Genomic DNA, 18162 nt, shown 5'->3' on the forward strand with positions numbered 1-18162 from the left:
ATTAAATATACCTGAACATTTTCGTCAAGGGTCAGACATGATTAGCAGACAATTCTAGGCTTCGATCTCTCAACTATAAAATCACTTAATACAATCTTGTCAAGCTTAATAATCTGATGTCTTTGGATCATATGACCTTAATTTTGCAATCCAATCGAATGTTAATTTTCCAACTGTACTACTGTGACGAGTGTGAATCTACCAAGCAAAAACCAGCAATTTAAAGTTGGATCACTTTTTGCCTTGATTTTATAGAGCTTTTGCCATTTATTTAATGCAATATCATTTGCTCGTTCTCTTAATGCAACTCCATGACTAAGCTAACTACGGCATATAACTTATAAGATAAGAAGTCAGCAGCTCAAACACAAACAAACATGGAAGTCTGAATAAATATTAAATGGCCCCACTCACGAGCAACTCACTCTTTCCATTTTAATCCACCATACTTTTTTATAGACAACTTTTGCATCGCTCAGAAATTCAATATTTTAGGTCTTGAAGAAAGTCCACTAGCATCTTAGAGATGTAAAACCACTCATGTAAGTATACTTGCTCGTTTAATTTGATACCTTGAACAAAGGCCTGTATCGGCCGCACAAGGAATTGCACATAGGGAAGATGTGAGCAAAACTAAGCACCATATGTTTGGATTTAGATGTCCACCTTTATCTAACAGAAGGCCAAAAAAGCAAATTTAATGTTTAAAAACTCATTTGTTTTTATAATTCACATGCTCCCTAAGAGAATTTTGATTTCAAACTGCTGTGTGGAAAAGTATTAAAAACATAAATGATACGACTCCTAAACCTCCACTTGGATCCCAAAATTGAATATTCTATGCATTTTTTGTGCAATTGGCTCTTGGGTAGCATTGTTGAATAAGTATTGTACTGTGATACGTTATATTTATTTTTTATAGTTTGTTCTTTGGTGCTCACGCCCTCTAGTAAATAATACTCCTTTGCTGACTATTGGTACCTCCCTGCAAAAGTGATACAAAAAACGAACACCAACTCAATAGAAAAGGCCAACAAGCTAACTTTGTAATGTTTCTCTGAACTAACCAGTCCCAAGGAAAATCATATATAACATCTATTAAAGCTGTTTCCTTCTAGTAATAAAAGTTGTCACAATTCAAATGCAAAATAGCCATAGATGACTTCCACGATCATTATCCATGAAGGATTATGCCAATGTCAATGCCATCTGAAAAGTTAAGGCACTGAACATTTCCAACACAAAAACCAAACCTATGTTCTGGTCTTCAAAAAATCCAGATGTATTCACTCGCACTTTATTAGTATTCATCCTTCTGAAGCACACTGAGTGCTCCATGGCCATGGCCATATCTTACAAAAAATAATACAGCCAAACTGAGAACATCATGCAGCATGAGGATGATGTTCACTTCCTAAGACTACGAACAATCTTATTAAAAGCAAAATAGAACTCAAGAACACACTAACAATGAACTATTAATAACTTAACCTTAGGTAGCCCATTATGCCATTGAACACTTGATTTGTGCAGGTATATGGATTGCAATTCATCAATCAGTTGGAAAAGGACAAAGCCCTTTCCAACCAAATGTTTTCATATGCGCCATCCGCGATAATATTTGCGGGCCATTCAGCACAAAACTCGCCAAACTGGCAGGACACATATCTAATACACTGCTCCATATTATACCCTGAAAAAAATTAAATCCACATGAACGATTTTCACAAGGGAGACATAGGCAACATTACATTCTCCAGTGGCTATTCTAAATCAAGAAACTCCATTCGTTTTCTCATAGATCCTTTCAGGTCCGTTGCATCTCTCTCCTCTTTCTCAGCCTGTTCACATGTAAAGCAACATTAAAATACATGTATACAAAGTAAACTATCATATTATATCATGCAATTGATATGAACTCAAAAGGCTTTGACTCCTACCTTCTCAATTTCTGTAGAAGAAACCTGAATCATATTAGGTGGAAGGTCCTCCCTGTCAGGATCCTATACCAATGGCAACAAAAAAAACAGTTTTGCATAACTCCATTTCCATGCAAAGAAACCATGAAAACAAGCAGATGCATTCTGTAGAGCATTAATGTGATAAAATGTTCATACCATCTCTCCTATCAATACAACATTTTCGCCTCGAATCACATATAGACCTTGTGGTTTGTCACAGTAGAGATCTCCAACAATTACCCTCTGAAAAGTATTTTCTAGTACAGCATTAGCTGTAACAACAAATATCCCAGGGTCAAGACACTTTTGCAATACTATCACTGCCTTGCAGAGACCAAGCTCAAGAGAATGCAATAAAAATTAATTGTTCAAACAACCTGGATCCTACTAGCATCTTATGAATCATAGTTACCATAAAAATGAAAGCTTACCAAACTGATCAAACGAACGGAGTATCCCAATTAGCTTTCTGCCATCCCGCAGCAAGACCAATAATTTTTCTGCCACAATATTTGTTTTCACAATGAGCTTTATTACTTTTGAGCCATCCAGCCAACTAAATAAATTAAGGCAGTGCCCACTGATTTTACTCTTAAACAGATGTGAGCCCACAATATTACAAATAGCGAACAATCAAACAAAATAAGTTTCAAATACCAATGCAATTATGTTCTGTATTGGACTAATAATCTGAAACTTCTTTCTGTGGCATTTGACAGAAACTGGAAAGAACATGATTAATACAAAGCATGCAAAACAAAACATATTTAGCTACTCAAGTAGTAATTTGTCCAAGAAAATAACAAGGCACTTATGAGAATACCAGATAGAGAATGGCTGACGCTAGAAAAATATTTATAGATCAAAGCACAAACAAGATGCACAAACTCTGTACTAGGTTTTTCCAATCTTGGTAAAGATTTTCCAAACTATTTGGGAAGTTAGCTCCATCCAGTAAAAATCGGTTAATAACAGCTGTATGACTAGTCATTGTGAGAATCAGAATATTCATAATCCAAACCTCGTATCAACTACAGATTCTTAAGAAGATCAAAATTCAAAGTTCGTGGTAGTACTAATTCTTTGTTTGATTTGAAGGTTTCAGTCCAAATAATGCAGCCCCAACAAGAAGCATCCTAAGAATGAGGATGCCCTTAAATATAAAACTCAAATCTGGAATCTAGTGGTAACCCTGGCAAAGAAGGAAACATGTATTATACATGACAACCAACCCATGTATAGATAGATATTCAATACGCATCTTTTGAAAAGATTGTTACAGTTCCTTGCAGCTTCATATCTTTATAGTTATTAAGTGATCTTCAGTGGTTCCTTGTAATTTTTTTATTGCAAACTGCTTCCAGTTATTATTTGTCTATAAACACAACTATGAAGACCTTCTTAGGATCATTGCACTTCTGTCTACTGGATCTATTCTCTTTGAGTCAAGACCGGGCCCTTCCAATTAAATTGGCAAAGATAGCAGGGTCTTACTCTCAGCTTGCTTCAACCTTTGTTTCTCAATGGTGAGACTAGAAAAGGAATTAGTTTACAATTCCTTTGAATCTCAAAGTAAAGAATGAGATTATGCCTGCTGACTGGACTCCTCAAGAATGGCAGACTCCAAAGCTGTGACAAATGCTTTGGTAGATTCTCCCAGTCCATCAATAATTACAGAAAAAGTTTCTAATGGCTTCCCATGCATCCATGTAAGGCTAAGTTGCTGAACGTCCCCAGGTAACATAGGTATTTACAGGTATCTAAGTGCAAAATTCACCAAATATGAGCTTCTATATTTAGGAACCATTGTTGATGATCCAAAGAATGTGACACAATTAAGACGAATGTGTGGACTGCATTTCTTATGGAAAGATTTGTTGCAGGATTTGGAGGCATCCTAGCATCCCTACAAATCTTAAAGGTAATTAATGGATAGAGTTGAAGACACCGCATTCCAGTTTAGGAAGAAGTTAATAATTTGATGCCTTGTTCATGCACTTCCATTTTTGTCTCAGCCCTTTGCACTGAAATTTATTGCATCAGAAAATGCAGGTGGTGTTGTACACACTTGCTTCTGAAAATAAGAAGCTGACTGATAAGAATTGCTATTAATATATACAACAATAAAACATTGACCCTTATGATTACTTTACAATAATTCCAGAAAATGTTTGTTGAGAAAGCACTTGTTTGGTTACTTTACCCTATCTATATTCTTTCTCATCCTTCAGCTCTCTTTTGTCCTGATGATATATCAGAGTGTGATCCGAAACGTTGACGCAAAAACTGCAACACAATCTCTTCCAGAAACTGTCTACTGCTATACATGATGGATTGTGGAAAATTGATGTCTTTAATTTACTGTTAAACTGTCAAAAATTGAAGTACAAATTGCCAAAAGAAAAATTAGAGAGCAATGTAAATAATCAACTTGCAGGCTTTCGCTTTGAAATGCAATAGAAGAGTACAAATACTAATATTTTGCTGCAAGCAATGCCTAGATATATCTACTGAAGGGATACAAGATAATAGTTGTGCATGACAACAGTGAAGTTTTGCTGTATATTGAGCCAGAAAAGATGCACGTAGAAAAGCAACAGAAAAGTTTTTCTGGTATTCAAAATACATGTATGATTTGTAGCTAATAATCCATTCAATAAAATCCAAATTTAACATTATTAATAAAATATACTGATTATTGAGAAAAAAATAATAATTCAAGAATAAAGGTCCTAGTGGGATAATATTTTTCAGTTGCTGCTGGTCAAGCTACCCTATTTAAGGCCTGCAGCACTACCTAATTCTTCTAAAGTGCACCATATTATTCTTCTAGAAGTATCTCATAAAGCAGATATGGAACAATTTTTTGCCTCATGTACAACTTGTCAAAGGAACACCACACAGGCTGAACAGGACTGTAGCTACTTCAGGCCTTTGTCTACTTCCAATTTAAAAGGAAATTCATTAAAATGGAAATAAATGCCAGTTTTAGTAGGAGAGAAAATGCCAATCTTACCAATAAACCAGACCCAATAGAAACTATATAATACATATCATTTAACAACCTGCAGAGTGTATCCAGCGCTTGCAGAGACTCCCCAAGCACAGTATAGCATTAGATTCTTTATTTTGTGTTGGTGTTGGTGATGCTCAGAACTCAAATGCTTGCACCCACTTTAAAACCATAACCATCAGGGAAACACTAATTTCATACCAAAACTCACCACCCCATATGCATATTACCATAACAGTTGACTTCAAATTGAACATGATCCCACTGACCCAGATATTCTCATATCCCAAGGAAGAACAGGGCATACACCAAAAAATTCTGCACCTTTCATGCCTGCAAAAGCTAAAATCCCATGTACCCTATATACCCAGAAAAAATAACTTGCTCTGCCTGACAAGGCATTGGCTCAAAAAGAGAGACATCACTGGAGGAGGCTCAGTGAACTCATAATGTGGCTCGCCACCCCCAACATAGGTTATTCAGCCTTCCAAGAGATCCTCCACTAAAGATATGTCTGTGAATGTTAAGACCTCAAATTTGTCACCTCTGTGTGCCTGGCAAAATGAGTTTGCCATACCAAAAAGGGCATTCAAAGGTGGTTTAGAAATTGTTAAAGCTTACTAAAACAGATTCTCTAGTAACATCAAAACCTTTATATAAGTGCTGTCATTAATACTTTGTCCCATCTTAACTCCGAGATGCATGGTATATTGTTAAGAAATTTATAAAGGTGTACTACAGTTGTGATAAACTTTATCACAACTGTAGTACAGAGGTTTTCGATTGTAAATACCCTTGTTACTCTCTTCTTCTGACAAGATAAACAAATCACTGACAGGCAGATAATAAACTCGTAAGTTACTAACTTATAGCCGATTTTTAGGACATATTCAGGTAATTTTTGGAATGAATCGAGGCGATTCATGCCAAAAAAATCACCGATTCCGATTCAAGATGCAAAAAAAATCGGCTTGGTCGAATCGACTTGCCGAATTGGCGATTTTTGGGCAATTTTCGGAACTATGACTTAAATACTAATTTGTTTGATAAGTAAAGGCCATTAGCTGTCCATGTTCATCTCTGCTGCCCACAAGGAGACACATTTTGACTCATGACATGTGCCTAAAACATGCTTCTTTTTGTGGTTGTTGCAAAACCCACAACTAACATGGAATAGTATTCAGAATTGCAATTTTGAGGGCCCATGCCAGTGCTCACTATGTCAGCAGCATGAAGAAAGCAGGGATATCTATTTTTACACTGCTCTTATTCAAACAGGTCTGAAGATTAACATTTTTGTGCCTCTCCTGCTGTTTCTACCCCTTAAACCTTTGAAGATGCCATAGATAGGTTAATTTTAATTCAAGGAGTGTTTAATCCTTCTGCTTAGCCCTTATTAGTAAAACATCATATCCCCAACAGATTTTGAGGAGTTTGGAGAGTCATATATGACTCTATCTTAGGATATAGCATACTCCTACATGGGCTACAGCAATGCAGTCTCTTTCCTTTCACCTCAGGGTATCCCTTGCTCTAAATTGAAGAAGCATACAATTTATCATCCCACTCCATTTCACCAAAAACCTCTCTCTCTTAATGGAGCATCTAAAGGGAACACAGAATTTCTGGAGGTGGGTGAAACATCTTCAAAAATGGCAAAGTCTGCTTAAATAAGCAGTGGGACCGGAACCATCAACAAATAACCATGCTCAAGCCTGTTCTTGGAAATTGAGCCTCTCTATAGCAAAAGAAAAAGGAAGTACAACTCGATGTCATTAAAAACTCTAGGGTAATTGTCAGCACTATTAAAAAAATGGCAATGTAAGTCCACCAATGTCTCCTATGTAATCAAGGATATCTGTTCACATACAAATCAGAATTATGATTATCACATTGACCTAAAGCATGTTTGTGGAAAGTATAACAAAGAAGCTAATAAGCTGGCTAATACTGGTGTTACACTCAATCCTAGAACTTCGGCAGCTTTGGCAAAACATTGATCAACAACTCTCTCCCTTTGGCCTTCTGTCAGAATGCATTCTGCTGAATTTTCTACATCCCAACCCTGCTTATTTGCCCTTCTCTATAATATGGCTACTATTTTTGGTGATGTCAGGAATCCTTGGGTTTTTGGCATTGTTTTGAGCCTTCCCAGCATTGTACTTCTGTAGTTCTGTTCAATAGAATTGTTATTTTTATGCAAATATTTTTGTGATGTAGTTTCTGATTGACATGTTTGTCATGAAAAATGAATGTACCTTAGCAGAAAAATAGTGGAAATCCTCAAATTATGTAATCATCAAACTGTTGCCACTTGATGGTTTTACGGTCATGGTCATCCATAGTGGAGAGAGTGGAACATTTATTACATGTTTGCAACATTTCTGGGTTTCTTGGGCAACCACTATAGATATTGAAATATCTGAAGAAAGAAAGTCTATGTTACTGGACTCACACAATAAGCCCTCTGACCAGGTTCGGGTGCAAACCTGGTACAGGATCATCTGTGGGTTCATGCTGGCTGATCATGTACAGGGTACGCACCCAGCACTGCTGGTGCGCCTGGGTTTGCACACCCTGTGCACCCCCAGCACGAACCTGGGTGCACCCACTGAGTACCCAGGCGAGCCTGTGAGAACCCACAAAGTCAGGTGCGTGGGTACGTGGATACGTGAATTTTCTTCTAGGGGCTTCAGTACATATGGATATGTGTGTGCATAATGTGTATGTGTGTGTGTGTGTATACATTATATATACATAAAAAATAGAAGAAATATACAGAATTGTAAAACTAAATAATTTCATAGTAGGATGCTTGACCATTGATCAATGCCAAATGTCAAAAATATACATTAAAAATTTAAATACTTGAGCACTGATCAATGTTCACAATATAATTCATGAAACACAACTCAATGTTCAATGTTCATAAGGGTCATCAAAAGAATCAACATCTATGGGATTCTCAGCAGCTGAAAGTAGATCTTCATCGCGAAAAAGCACAAGGAGAGGTAAAAATGAAATGAAAGTGTGTTTGAAGGCCTCGTATTAGGGTGTTTTATAGTTAGGAATTAAATATAAATCTCATAAGTTTGCCTGGGTACCCAATGAAATGAAAGTGTGTTTGAAGGCCTCGTATTAGGGTGTTTTATGGTTAGGAATTAAATATAATTCTCACAAGTTCGCCTGGGTACCCAGTGGATTCGCCCGGGTACTCAGAGGATGTGCCGGGATTTGTGATGGGTGCGCACAGGGCGTGTGGTTGTGTGAACCCGGGCACACTCACAGTGCTGGGCACGAACCCACAGACGAACCTGTACCAGGTTTGCACCTGAATATGTGTGTGCGTGTGTGCGCGCTAAAACATAAATATTAAATATTATTATTAATATAAAGACTAATTTAATTATTTAATGTATCATAATGTTGAGAGATTAAATAACATAAATTCATACGTTAATATTAATAAAGACGAATAGTAGTGGAGACAGGAGGACATGACCACAAAAATAGGGTCACAACCATCTCATTTAACAGGAGTCTAAAATGATATAATTTGGAGAAAGAAATATTAAGCACAGAAGAGCCAAGTACAACACACTATTTGGTTGATTATTTTTGAGTATGTGAATATATCCATACAAGTCATCTTACACACATTCTGCAAGTTAACAAACAGAGTTTTACGGTGAAGGACAACAAACCAATAAGTCTGAACATCTGTGATCAGCAATTCCTAGACAGGAAATAATGACGCGGGAAACAGCATTAAACAGGGTATAATAGAACTGCCTGATGATAAAATCAGTCAGGGGGAAGATATTAATGACAAGAATAATTAATAACAGAGGTGTTTATTATCCTTTCACAGAGGGATTGATTCATTTCATTTGCTGGCTATATAAAGAGAGGTGCATACTGTTCTGGACATCATATACAGAACAATTACAGTGATATATATACATACATATATACTTAGGGCAGATGCAGGTGCGGATGCATTCTGATGCTTGGAGGCGTTAGGATGCATCGTGGATGCTGCCAGGAATCTTGCTTCCCTCCTGCGGATGCACGCGGGATGCTTGGGAGAGCCCCCAAAGAGAATCCGTTGAGCATCAAGCCATTTTGAGCGCCCAGTCACTTAAGTGACTTATTAAAATATGTGTTTAATAGGTTTTTTTAATTATATTTTTTCTCCTAATTGCCTCACAACCCTAAAACGGCCCTAAAAGAGGTCATTCATGGCCATTCATTCTCCTATAACTGTTATTTCAATTTGATTATGCGAATTGCTACAAAATGTTTTATTTTTGTATATTTCTTGTATTTCTTTGCATACATAAATTATATAGATACATATTTATATAGATACATATTTAAAAACATATATATTTATGTATGGACGCACCCAAGCACATCCAAAATTCCCCAAAAAATCCACAAATCAGCACCCTGCACCCGCACCCGCACCAGCATCAGAACCAGCATCGGTAACTTAGCATATATATATAAACTTGTATATTTGTGCATGATGCATGAATATACTGGGCTGAAGTAACATAAATAAATACTGCTATTAGATTCTGTATGTTTTGTTGTGTATTCATAAGCCTGGTGATTATTATATGAATATTCAATAGATAAATGATACAGATAAAATCTCTTGCAAATGCATTAAAGATCATTTCTTCTCAAGGTAAGGTGAGGCTTGATCATTAATAATCATATATAAACAAACAAGACATTAATATATTACTAAAAAAAATTTAAAAAAATTATACATAAAATATAAATGTTTTCCTAAAAACAATACATAAAATATTTTACTTTCGTAAAAACTAATAAACACTTTCATAAAAATAACTTAATAAAAAACTAGTAAACTTGAAACCTAAAAAATAAAACTAAAACTTTATAAATATATTGTTACATCCTTGACCATCGGGCAAGTTGAAAATGACAAAGCTTCTGTGGGAGATTGTTGGGCAAAGACGAATGGCAACTTCAAAACTTCAAACAACACAACCGCCAGAGATGAATGACAACTTTAGACAACACAACTGCCAAAGATGACTTGCAGTGTTCTTTTCGACCATCAGAAATGCTTCGACCATCAAACACAAATAAGATACTTAGACCCTCATGCAAAACGACAAGGGATATATTGCAATATGAAATTTTTGACAAATTTAACAAATTTTTTTTCATTTTTTGGGTTCACCGAATTTCAAACCTGAAGCCGAAAATTCGGTGAACTCTGTGACTTAGCCATAAGCTATGAAGCCAAGGGGGGTAGAGCCTCTGCCCTTGAGCCTAGGGTCGGGTAACAGGGTACTCTATTGTAGTAGTTTCTATAAGGAATTCAATATGTTACATGGTCTCCTAAATCTCTAGTGAAAGGTTTGAAAGTGTTGTCATTGAGTCATCATGCTAACAACAAATTGTTTGTGTGTGTGTGTGCAATTGTTCTTGTTTTGCAGGGTTTATATCAAGCTATTGAAATGAAAAGTACTATTTGGCAAGGCATCCCTCTAATCTTAGCTATTATAATTGTATTATAGGACATTAATAAAAGGGCAATCTAGGAGGGGACATTGCATGAGAGTCGAGGAGAAAGCAAATTTATTTTTTGTTTTAAAAAAATGTGGGTAAATATATTTAAGTAAATGATTCAAATATCATAGTGGAGGATAAAGCGACAATACAACATTGTCCCATGATTTTACTTGCAAAAGCCATGCAGATTCGTACACTATAAATAGACAATCTGAGGAAAATACTAAGGAAGAAGCTAAACAAGTGCCCTCTCCTATTAACAAAACAAAATACTAGAAACTGTGTTGATTACAATGATTTACCCACACCCGCATGTACACCATGCACACAAAAACCATGTTCAATCTCTGTGGCTTCTAATGCTAGCAACACTTCTCTTACCATTGATTCAACTTCATCCCTTTCCATGAAAAACTCAATTACTGTCATGAACCATGTATACAAATAAATAGGCTCGAAAATTGCTAATCAATATTATCAAAATTATAATGAATAATAACCTAAATAATCAATCAATGTGTAAATAACATTATTAATTCATATAATGTGAATCAATATATAATCAATAATATAACATCCTCAATTAATTGTTAATGCAATATTAATGGAAGGAATTGAATGAATAATTCTTCGATAATATTCAAAATACCTGATGGCTCAATAAGCAATAAAACCAAAACTAGGGTCAACACCCTAGACAATCAATCAAGGTAATGGGAAAAGGCACAACTTACCACGTAAAGGGGTCACACCAAATAGGAAAAGAGATAGCATATATAACCAAAGGAAAAATGAATGCATTTCAGCATCGAATTGACCAAGAAGGAAGCACAAACATTGCAAAAAAGATCAACAAATAAAAGGAGATAGGCACAACAAATATCACCATCAAATTATGAAGAAAGCCGTGAAACAAACAAAAAGAAGATAATGTGAGGTTTAAAGGCATCTTAGAAAAATGGCCAGTAATAAAAGGTGTACGTAGAAGAAGGAAGTAGCCCAATCATCAATCCATGTCATCACCCAAGACTAAAGGGCGGGAGGCATCAACCAAGAAAGAAAGATTAAGAATTATAGCAGACATTTAAACTGATCGTGCTGAATGATACATGTACAATGGCTTTGGAAGGTCAATATATCAAAAAGTATCGAGTATAATTGAGCATTGGAAATTCATGAATGATAACTAGACGGGTGATATATACCCTCACACATTAAGGACATAATTGCTCAAGAAGGACAAGGGATACATCGAAGAAGTCAACGAGATAGGTTAGGTAGAAAATAGCACATCCACTATTTGTCAATAAATAAGAGGGACCAAATCACAACACATTAACATTCAATAATTATAAAGGTAAGCAAGTAATGATGAAAAGTAGATGGAAATATTATTAAAGTCTAACCAGTTATGTGTAAAGGGTGAAGGGTCATTTGTAAGGGTGAAGGGCCATTGGCCTGTGCAACTATAATATAAGATATAGAATAAATTTTTGTTTTCCTTATTTATGAGACAAGGTACACACACACATATATATGAAGATCTACATTATTTCAAAATTAATAACATTTAATAATTATTTAAATTTGATATCATAAACTAGATGTAAGGGAACAATGAAACAAATTCTCATATTATCAATATACAGATGGTACTCAACTCTATATAAATGGCTAAGAGCCAGTGTAGGGATTGAAATCATCTCTATATAAATGGTTGAGCCATGATTGATGATGCCTCATAGTGCCAATATGGGAGGTTAGACAACCCTCGTATAAATGGCTAATAATGCCAATGCAAGAGGACAATACAACCCCCGTATAAATGGCTAGACGAAAATGATACCTTCATAGTGCCAATGCTAGAGGTTAGTACAACCTTCGTATAAATGGCTAATAGTGCCATTGCAAAAGGTCAATATAACCCCATATAAATGGCTAGATGAGAAAGATATAATGGTTCAAATATTCCATTGAGGTCAACGTATGCATATTTGTTAAGGGCCTTGGATAGGGGTTAACTCTTCCGAGAAGAGGCTTCGAGGGAGCACTCCAAAGAAAACGAAGAAGTAACCAAAGGTAGTAGTAGAATCGATATTACATCGTTCAGGACCCAGAAATCCTCAAGAGGATCAGTAATCCCAAGATAGAGATGTCTTTAAGGTTTGGGGTTAGGATAGAGAGTGGATAGAGGGTAGAGTATTATAGTTAGACTTGTTATTATTCAATTCTGACATTTATTTTGCAGGTATTACTTATCCAAAGATAACCCCAGTTCTCGGTACATTACAATGATAGGCAGTAATGGAGAGAAACATCGTACTGAAGTTTGTAGAGAGTTTCTATCATTTGTTAAGGGAATGACGTAGTTACTTTGTAATCTATATTATAAAGCATGACTTGCAAAACTGAGAAACAATGTTACAATGAAAGTGAAATAGTTTTTACAATCGATATTGCAAAAGGGGTTGTCCCAAATTGGAAATTAAATTGAAGTATGTGGTCAATATAGCAGAGATTGGATTTTATAGGGGGGTCCTTACACAATGCATTTTCCTATTTATCAAAATGTGTATTTAATTATTGCAAGGCCTTCAACTTAATTATTTGTGGCTGTCTTAAATTCATTGTGCAATAGTTCTCAAGAGTCTACAAGCATATTGTTAGAAGCCTATTAGCATACAACGAGTCCAATTCAGACAAGTCGATGAGAAGCCTATTAGCATACGAGTCCAATTCCAACAAGTCAATGAGTAGTACTAAAAAAGAATCTTTAAATTTTCTTTGCAACTAACAATTATAACCGGTTCTAAAATACCATATCAGTTTTAAGTTTCTAGGACAAGGACGGCAGGGGACAGTGGTATGGGTTTCCGAGACGACAAAACATTTGTCAATTTTGGGGACCGGGGGGGGGTGGCAGCGGCGGCTATATAACAATAGGGAAAATTAAAATATAGAGAAATTTAAAATATTTATATGAAGACATGGCTAAAGCATGTACTTATACATTATAGAACCTTAAAATATATGAATCGGCAGAACTCGTCTACCAAATTTGTGTTACTTTGAGAGTCGAAGTCTAATTTGTTCTAGAAGTCAAAGTTGAAGTCCCCTAGGTGTCCCCAAGTCTCCAAGACGTTTCCGGGACAGGGACAGGGATGGCTGAAAATATACTTGGGATGCATCCCCGGATAACACTTTTTTTTTTTTAAGTTAGAGACTTCAAGATTAAAGGTTTAAACAATTAAGTCAGAGATTCAAATTATATATGTTGGTCTCAAGTGTCAACTATTATATAACATGTATCATTTGCTATGAATCTACAAATTTATAATTGTGGCCTATTATACTATTGTCAATGTTGTCGTGATCTATTCAGTTGCTGCTATTTTAATGCTATAATACTATGTCATGCTATACTGATGTTATAACATGATCGTGTTATCTTTAACAGTCTTTTCTTAATGTGATGAATGATTTTATTCCATAGTAAACAAGATGCATCCCCCCCCTGCCCCATGTCTCGGAGACGCAGATGCACGGGGGATTGTCTCCCCATCCCCAACGGTGCCACCAGATTCCACCACCTCCATCAAGGATGGGGGGACATTGACTATTTGCTGATTCAACTATTTATGTTCAATGTTCAATGTTCCAATTCAATGCAATGTTTAAGTATTTACTCTTTTATATATTTACATCTTCTATTGCAATACATCTTTTCATAACGAGCATTTTAAGTACCATATGTATAGTATATACAACCCCCCTGCTCCCTGCAATTGTCCCCCTCCCATCCCCAAATTAAGGCCCCTCTGTCCCTCCATCCCAGAAACTTGTGCCCTTGTTTTGTTGTCCCCTAGGGCGGTGTAACTATGTTTTATTCTAAAACATTATAGAAACTTGCATTTCCATTAGCACATTTGGCCATCTCCAGGATGATTGAAGAACATCTTGGATGTACCTCCACGGGGCAGTTGACTAAAGTGCCTCCTAATATCTTAGAGCTAGTGGAATCATAATGAAGGTACACAACATAACAGTTTGAAGCTCATCTTCCAGACACCTACTATACTAAAGTACCAAGCGTGAGGTAACGTTTCTACACCAAAGGTATGGAAAAACAACAAAAACTTGAGATCAATACTAAGTTTAGGAATTCCACACAGTCCTAACAGAAGATCATTTGCTTCTATCTTGGTGAAAAACTTCCAACCTGGTGGGGCTTACAACATGTGCACCTGTAATCTCAATTCAGTCAGCTGCACAGGTGGTAGTGCATGGGATATGTAATGGTATCTATCCAGGACATCCATAAAATTTGTAGTTTAGATAAACAGTAAACTTTCTTTATTTCTTGACTAAAATATTAATAAAACCTACTAAAATCAATACCGGGAGTAAAATTGGCTTCTCACTAATTAGATAGACCCCGATATCATATAGAAATCATTAAAAATGATGACTTTTCACAAAACTCTACAAAAGAATTCTTTTCAAGATAAAAAAAATTGAATTTCAACAAACAAAAATGAATTCTATCCATTCCCAAGATATTCTGAGGCAATTAAAAACTGTAATGAACCTCTGAATAGAATCTGGCATAAAACATTGAATGAATCTTCGCTGAGCATGTCAACAATTACCAAAGTGCCCATAACTAATCAATTATATATGAGCCATAACCTGGTATTTTTTTAACATTGAACTGGTAAGGCTCAAGGTGCAACCACTCGTCGCAATTATTCGTACATTCTTTAAACCGAAGCTAGGTAGTTTCTTCGGAATTAGTCCATTCTGAAATCAAACCATCACATCTGCCCTGTATCTTAGTGTCCCATCTCATACTATAGTCATTATCAAAATGGATATTCCCTGCAGAAATTACTGTTTACACACGCATTGCAGACAACGTATTCAAATTGTAAACCATTGCAGGCCCGGCTAGATAAATATATAAGGATCATATTCTTTAGATTAAACAACCGCGTGCAGTTATGGAACGAGGACTAACCGTACATGACATTGATGACCTAAGAGTATTAGGATTGCAATTTCGTCAACAAGTGTCGTCTCCTAACAACAGAACGCATGGCAGAAAAAGACATAATAGACAAAACACAGTATCTTGAAGTAATCAATAGGCCGAAGTCAACCTTTCCAAATAAAGCCTAATTTCACCCCTGGTAACTGGAACCTTCACCCACTATCAACAAATGATATGAATCAAACCCATGTGAGGAAAAAGAAACAGAACATAAAAAGCCCACTTCACTCATCAAATCGGCCGCGAAAAAACAAATTTAATCAAATCAAGATCCGCCAGCCAAGAAAGCAATTTTGCAGCGCAGAACAAAAGATGCCCACGGCCAGATCCGCTTTAACCATTGCTAATACTGCTTGAATAAACAAATGTTGAGAAAAGGGTTGAGAAAACTAACTGTCTAGATAACTGGCGAGAGAAGTCGAGAGGAAGATGTCCTCCGAGCCTGGCCAAGACATCCCCTCTTTTTACCCTCACACTCCACTGCTGGTAATACTGACAATATGTCTACGGTACACCCAAACGTGGCGCTGTCTGTCCTAAATAGCATTGGCAGCCCCCTTATCGATCTCTTGAAAAGCCCTAAAAATCGCAGTCCCGGTATAAAACCTTGAATAGATGCCCTAAATCCTCTCTCAAATCTGCCCTTCCTCCGCTCAATAGTGATAAAACGAAGATGGTGTGTTTACTGCCCACAAAGTGGCTTTTTCCCTCTACCCCACCTGGACGGTGGTGGAAATGGCAATGGCCGCTTCCAATCCCCAAATCTGTGGTTTTAAAAGAAAAGGCAAACGCTTAAAAAGCTCTCTATGTCACTCCTCTCATCTTATGGTGAGCATGATGCTGCTGCTATCGGCCTTTGCTCTACTTTTCCTCTCTTCTCGTCTCTCAGCCTGTATGCTCGAGAGATCCTCCAACCCCGGCAACAACCTGGACTCCACGTGGATTAGACATGCCCAAGCAATTGGTGTATATATCATTCACTTTTAATTAAGAAGTTCGGTGGAATAGGATATTCCACTCAATTTACATGCAATAGTACTACAACTTTTTAAACATCTCTCAAAAGTAGTAAATGAAATGAAAAAAGTTTGTCAAATCATTTGGTAGAAACAAATGTGGTTAAAAAATTATTATACCAAACAATCTAATCTTAGAAAAATTATACAAAGAGCAAATATTTAGAAGCTGTAACATGTTATTTGAAGTGTGAAATGGATAGATGATGTTATCTAATGAAGAATGTGGCAATAAGGATATGGCATAAAAATTAAGCACCATTACATTGTGGAATGTCCAACATACAATGGTATTTATTCTAGATATGTAGATATTTTAAAAGTGGACAACTTAACTAATTTATTTGAAGAAACATGACTAGACATAACAAAAACCTAATTATCAAAAATCATTGCACAAGAATGGGTTTAAAGAAGTTACAAAGTGCTTAAGGTCTCAACACACGGTTATGGATTGTGTGCTACTTAGGGAGTCATATAGACCTAATACCCCACTAACCCTAACAAGTATTTTGGTGTGCTCGGGAAAACTAGGAGATGTTTATTAATAATTTTTGCAACAAATGAATGCATTTTATCTTAGATGCTTGTTTTAATCCTTTGTATTCTAGATATGGTTTAGATAAACATACATTTTTCCCCCCCTTGTGTTTTAAGACTTTAAGAGTAAGGATGGTCTTCGGAAAGATATAGTATTCTCCCTTCAATAAGTAAGTGTAGTAAACAAAGTTGTATTTTTTGCATGCTTCCTACTATTGTCATATGTATTTGTACGTTTAGGATTCTAACTACTTCTATGTATGTTGATATATTTAGGAGGCTAGCCTTATTTTATGATCTAATATATGGCTTCAAAGTATTGCTTATGAACATCTACATATATGAATAAGATGCTTACATATTATTTCACATGGATACTAACAAATCATGTTTACTACTCTAAGTACATGAAATTTTTATAAGGAGAGAATGATATTATAAAGAATTGGGATCGATTTAGGAAGAAAGGGTGAGAAACTTTTGAGAGTTGTAAAAGATATTAGCTCATCTTGAGTGTTGTGAGAGAGTGAGTCTATGTAGGATACATTGTGAGAAATATTTGAGAAATGTTGGCCAAGGATTCTATAGGATGGAGATGAAGGAATTGGGGCTTGCAAGTTGGGAAGGAGTTGTTGAAGCATCTGAACTTCACCAAAATCCTTGCAAGACTTCAAGTAGGGTCTCTTCCTAGAAAAAGAATCAAACACGTGGTTGTACTATTATTGTGAGTATCTTGTTATTCTAGTTGTTTTGCTTGATGTGTTTGAATTAATAAGATATTACTCATGCGATTGAAAGATTTTGTAATATTGCTTGATCATTACAAGAGAGTATTGGTTGCATCATTTGAATTAGGTTGTTGCCTTGTGGTGTTGTTGTGTTGTTGTAGTTGTTTCCTTGCCTTATGTTTCTTAGCCTTGGTATGCTTTATTTTGGGAAGGGTTCTACTTTTACCTAGGTATTGCCCTAGTTCTCATAGCTTGTGTAGACCTTGGTTCAATTTCTTAGTTCAAGGGACTAGACCTT

At 36.0% G+C, this 18162-nt stretch overlaps 1 protein-coding gene across 1 annotated transcript; it reads right to left on the reverse strand.

The window, feature by feature from the left end:
• Positions 1-1258: 1258 nt before the first annotated feature.
• On the reverse strand, positions 1259-16520 carry LOC149556791 (sm-like protein LSM1B). Its single transcript, XM_089831324.1, has 5 exons — positions 15975-16520; positions 2393-2461; positions 2118-2233; positions 1941-2003; positions 1259-1841 (listed from the first exon to the last, which is right to left on the reverse strand). Exons 1-5 carry the CDS (start codon positions 16033-16035, stop codon positions 1764-1766), a joined length of 387 nt encoding a protein of 128 aa, XP_089687450.1. The 5' UTR covers positions 16036-16520; the 3' UTR covers positions 1259-1763.
• Between the last annotated feature and the right edge of the window lie 1642 nt (positions 16521-18162).

This window comes from Cupressus sempervirens, chromosome 5, assembly GCF_028749045.1.
Source record: "Cupressus sempervirens isolate cs-2001-9-10 chromosome 5, ASM2874904v1, whole genome shotgun sequence".
NCBI classification, from domain to species: Eukaryota; Viridiplantae; Streptophyta; class Pinopsida; order Cupressales; family Cupressaceae; genus Cupressus; species Cupressus sempervirens.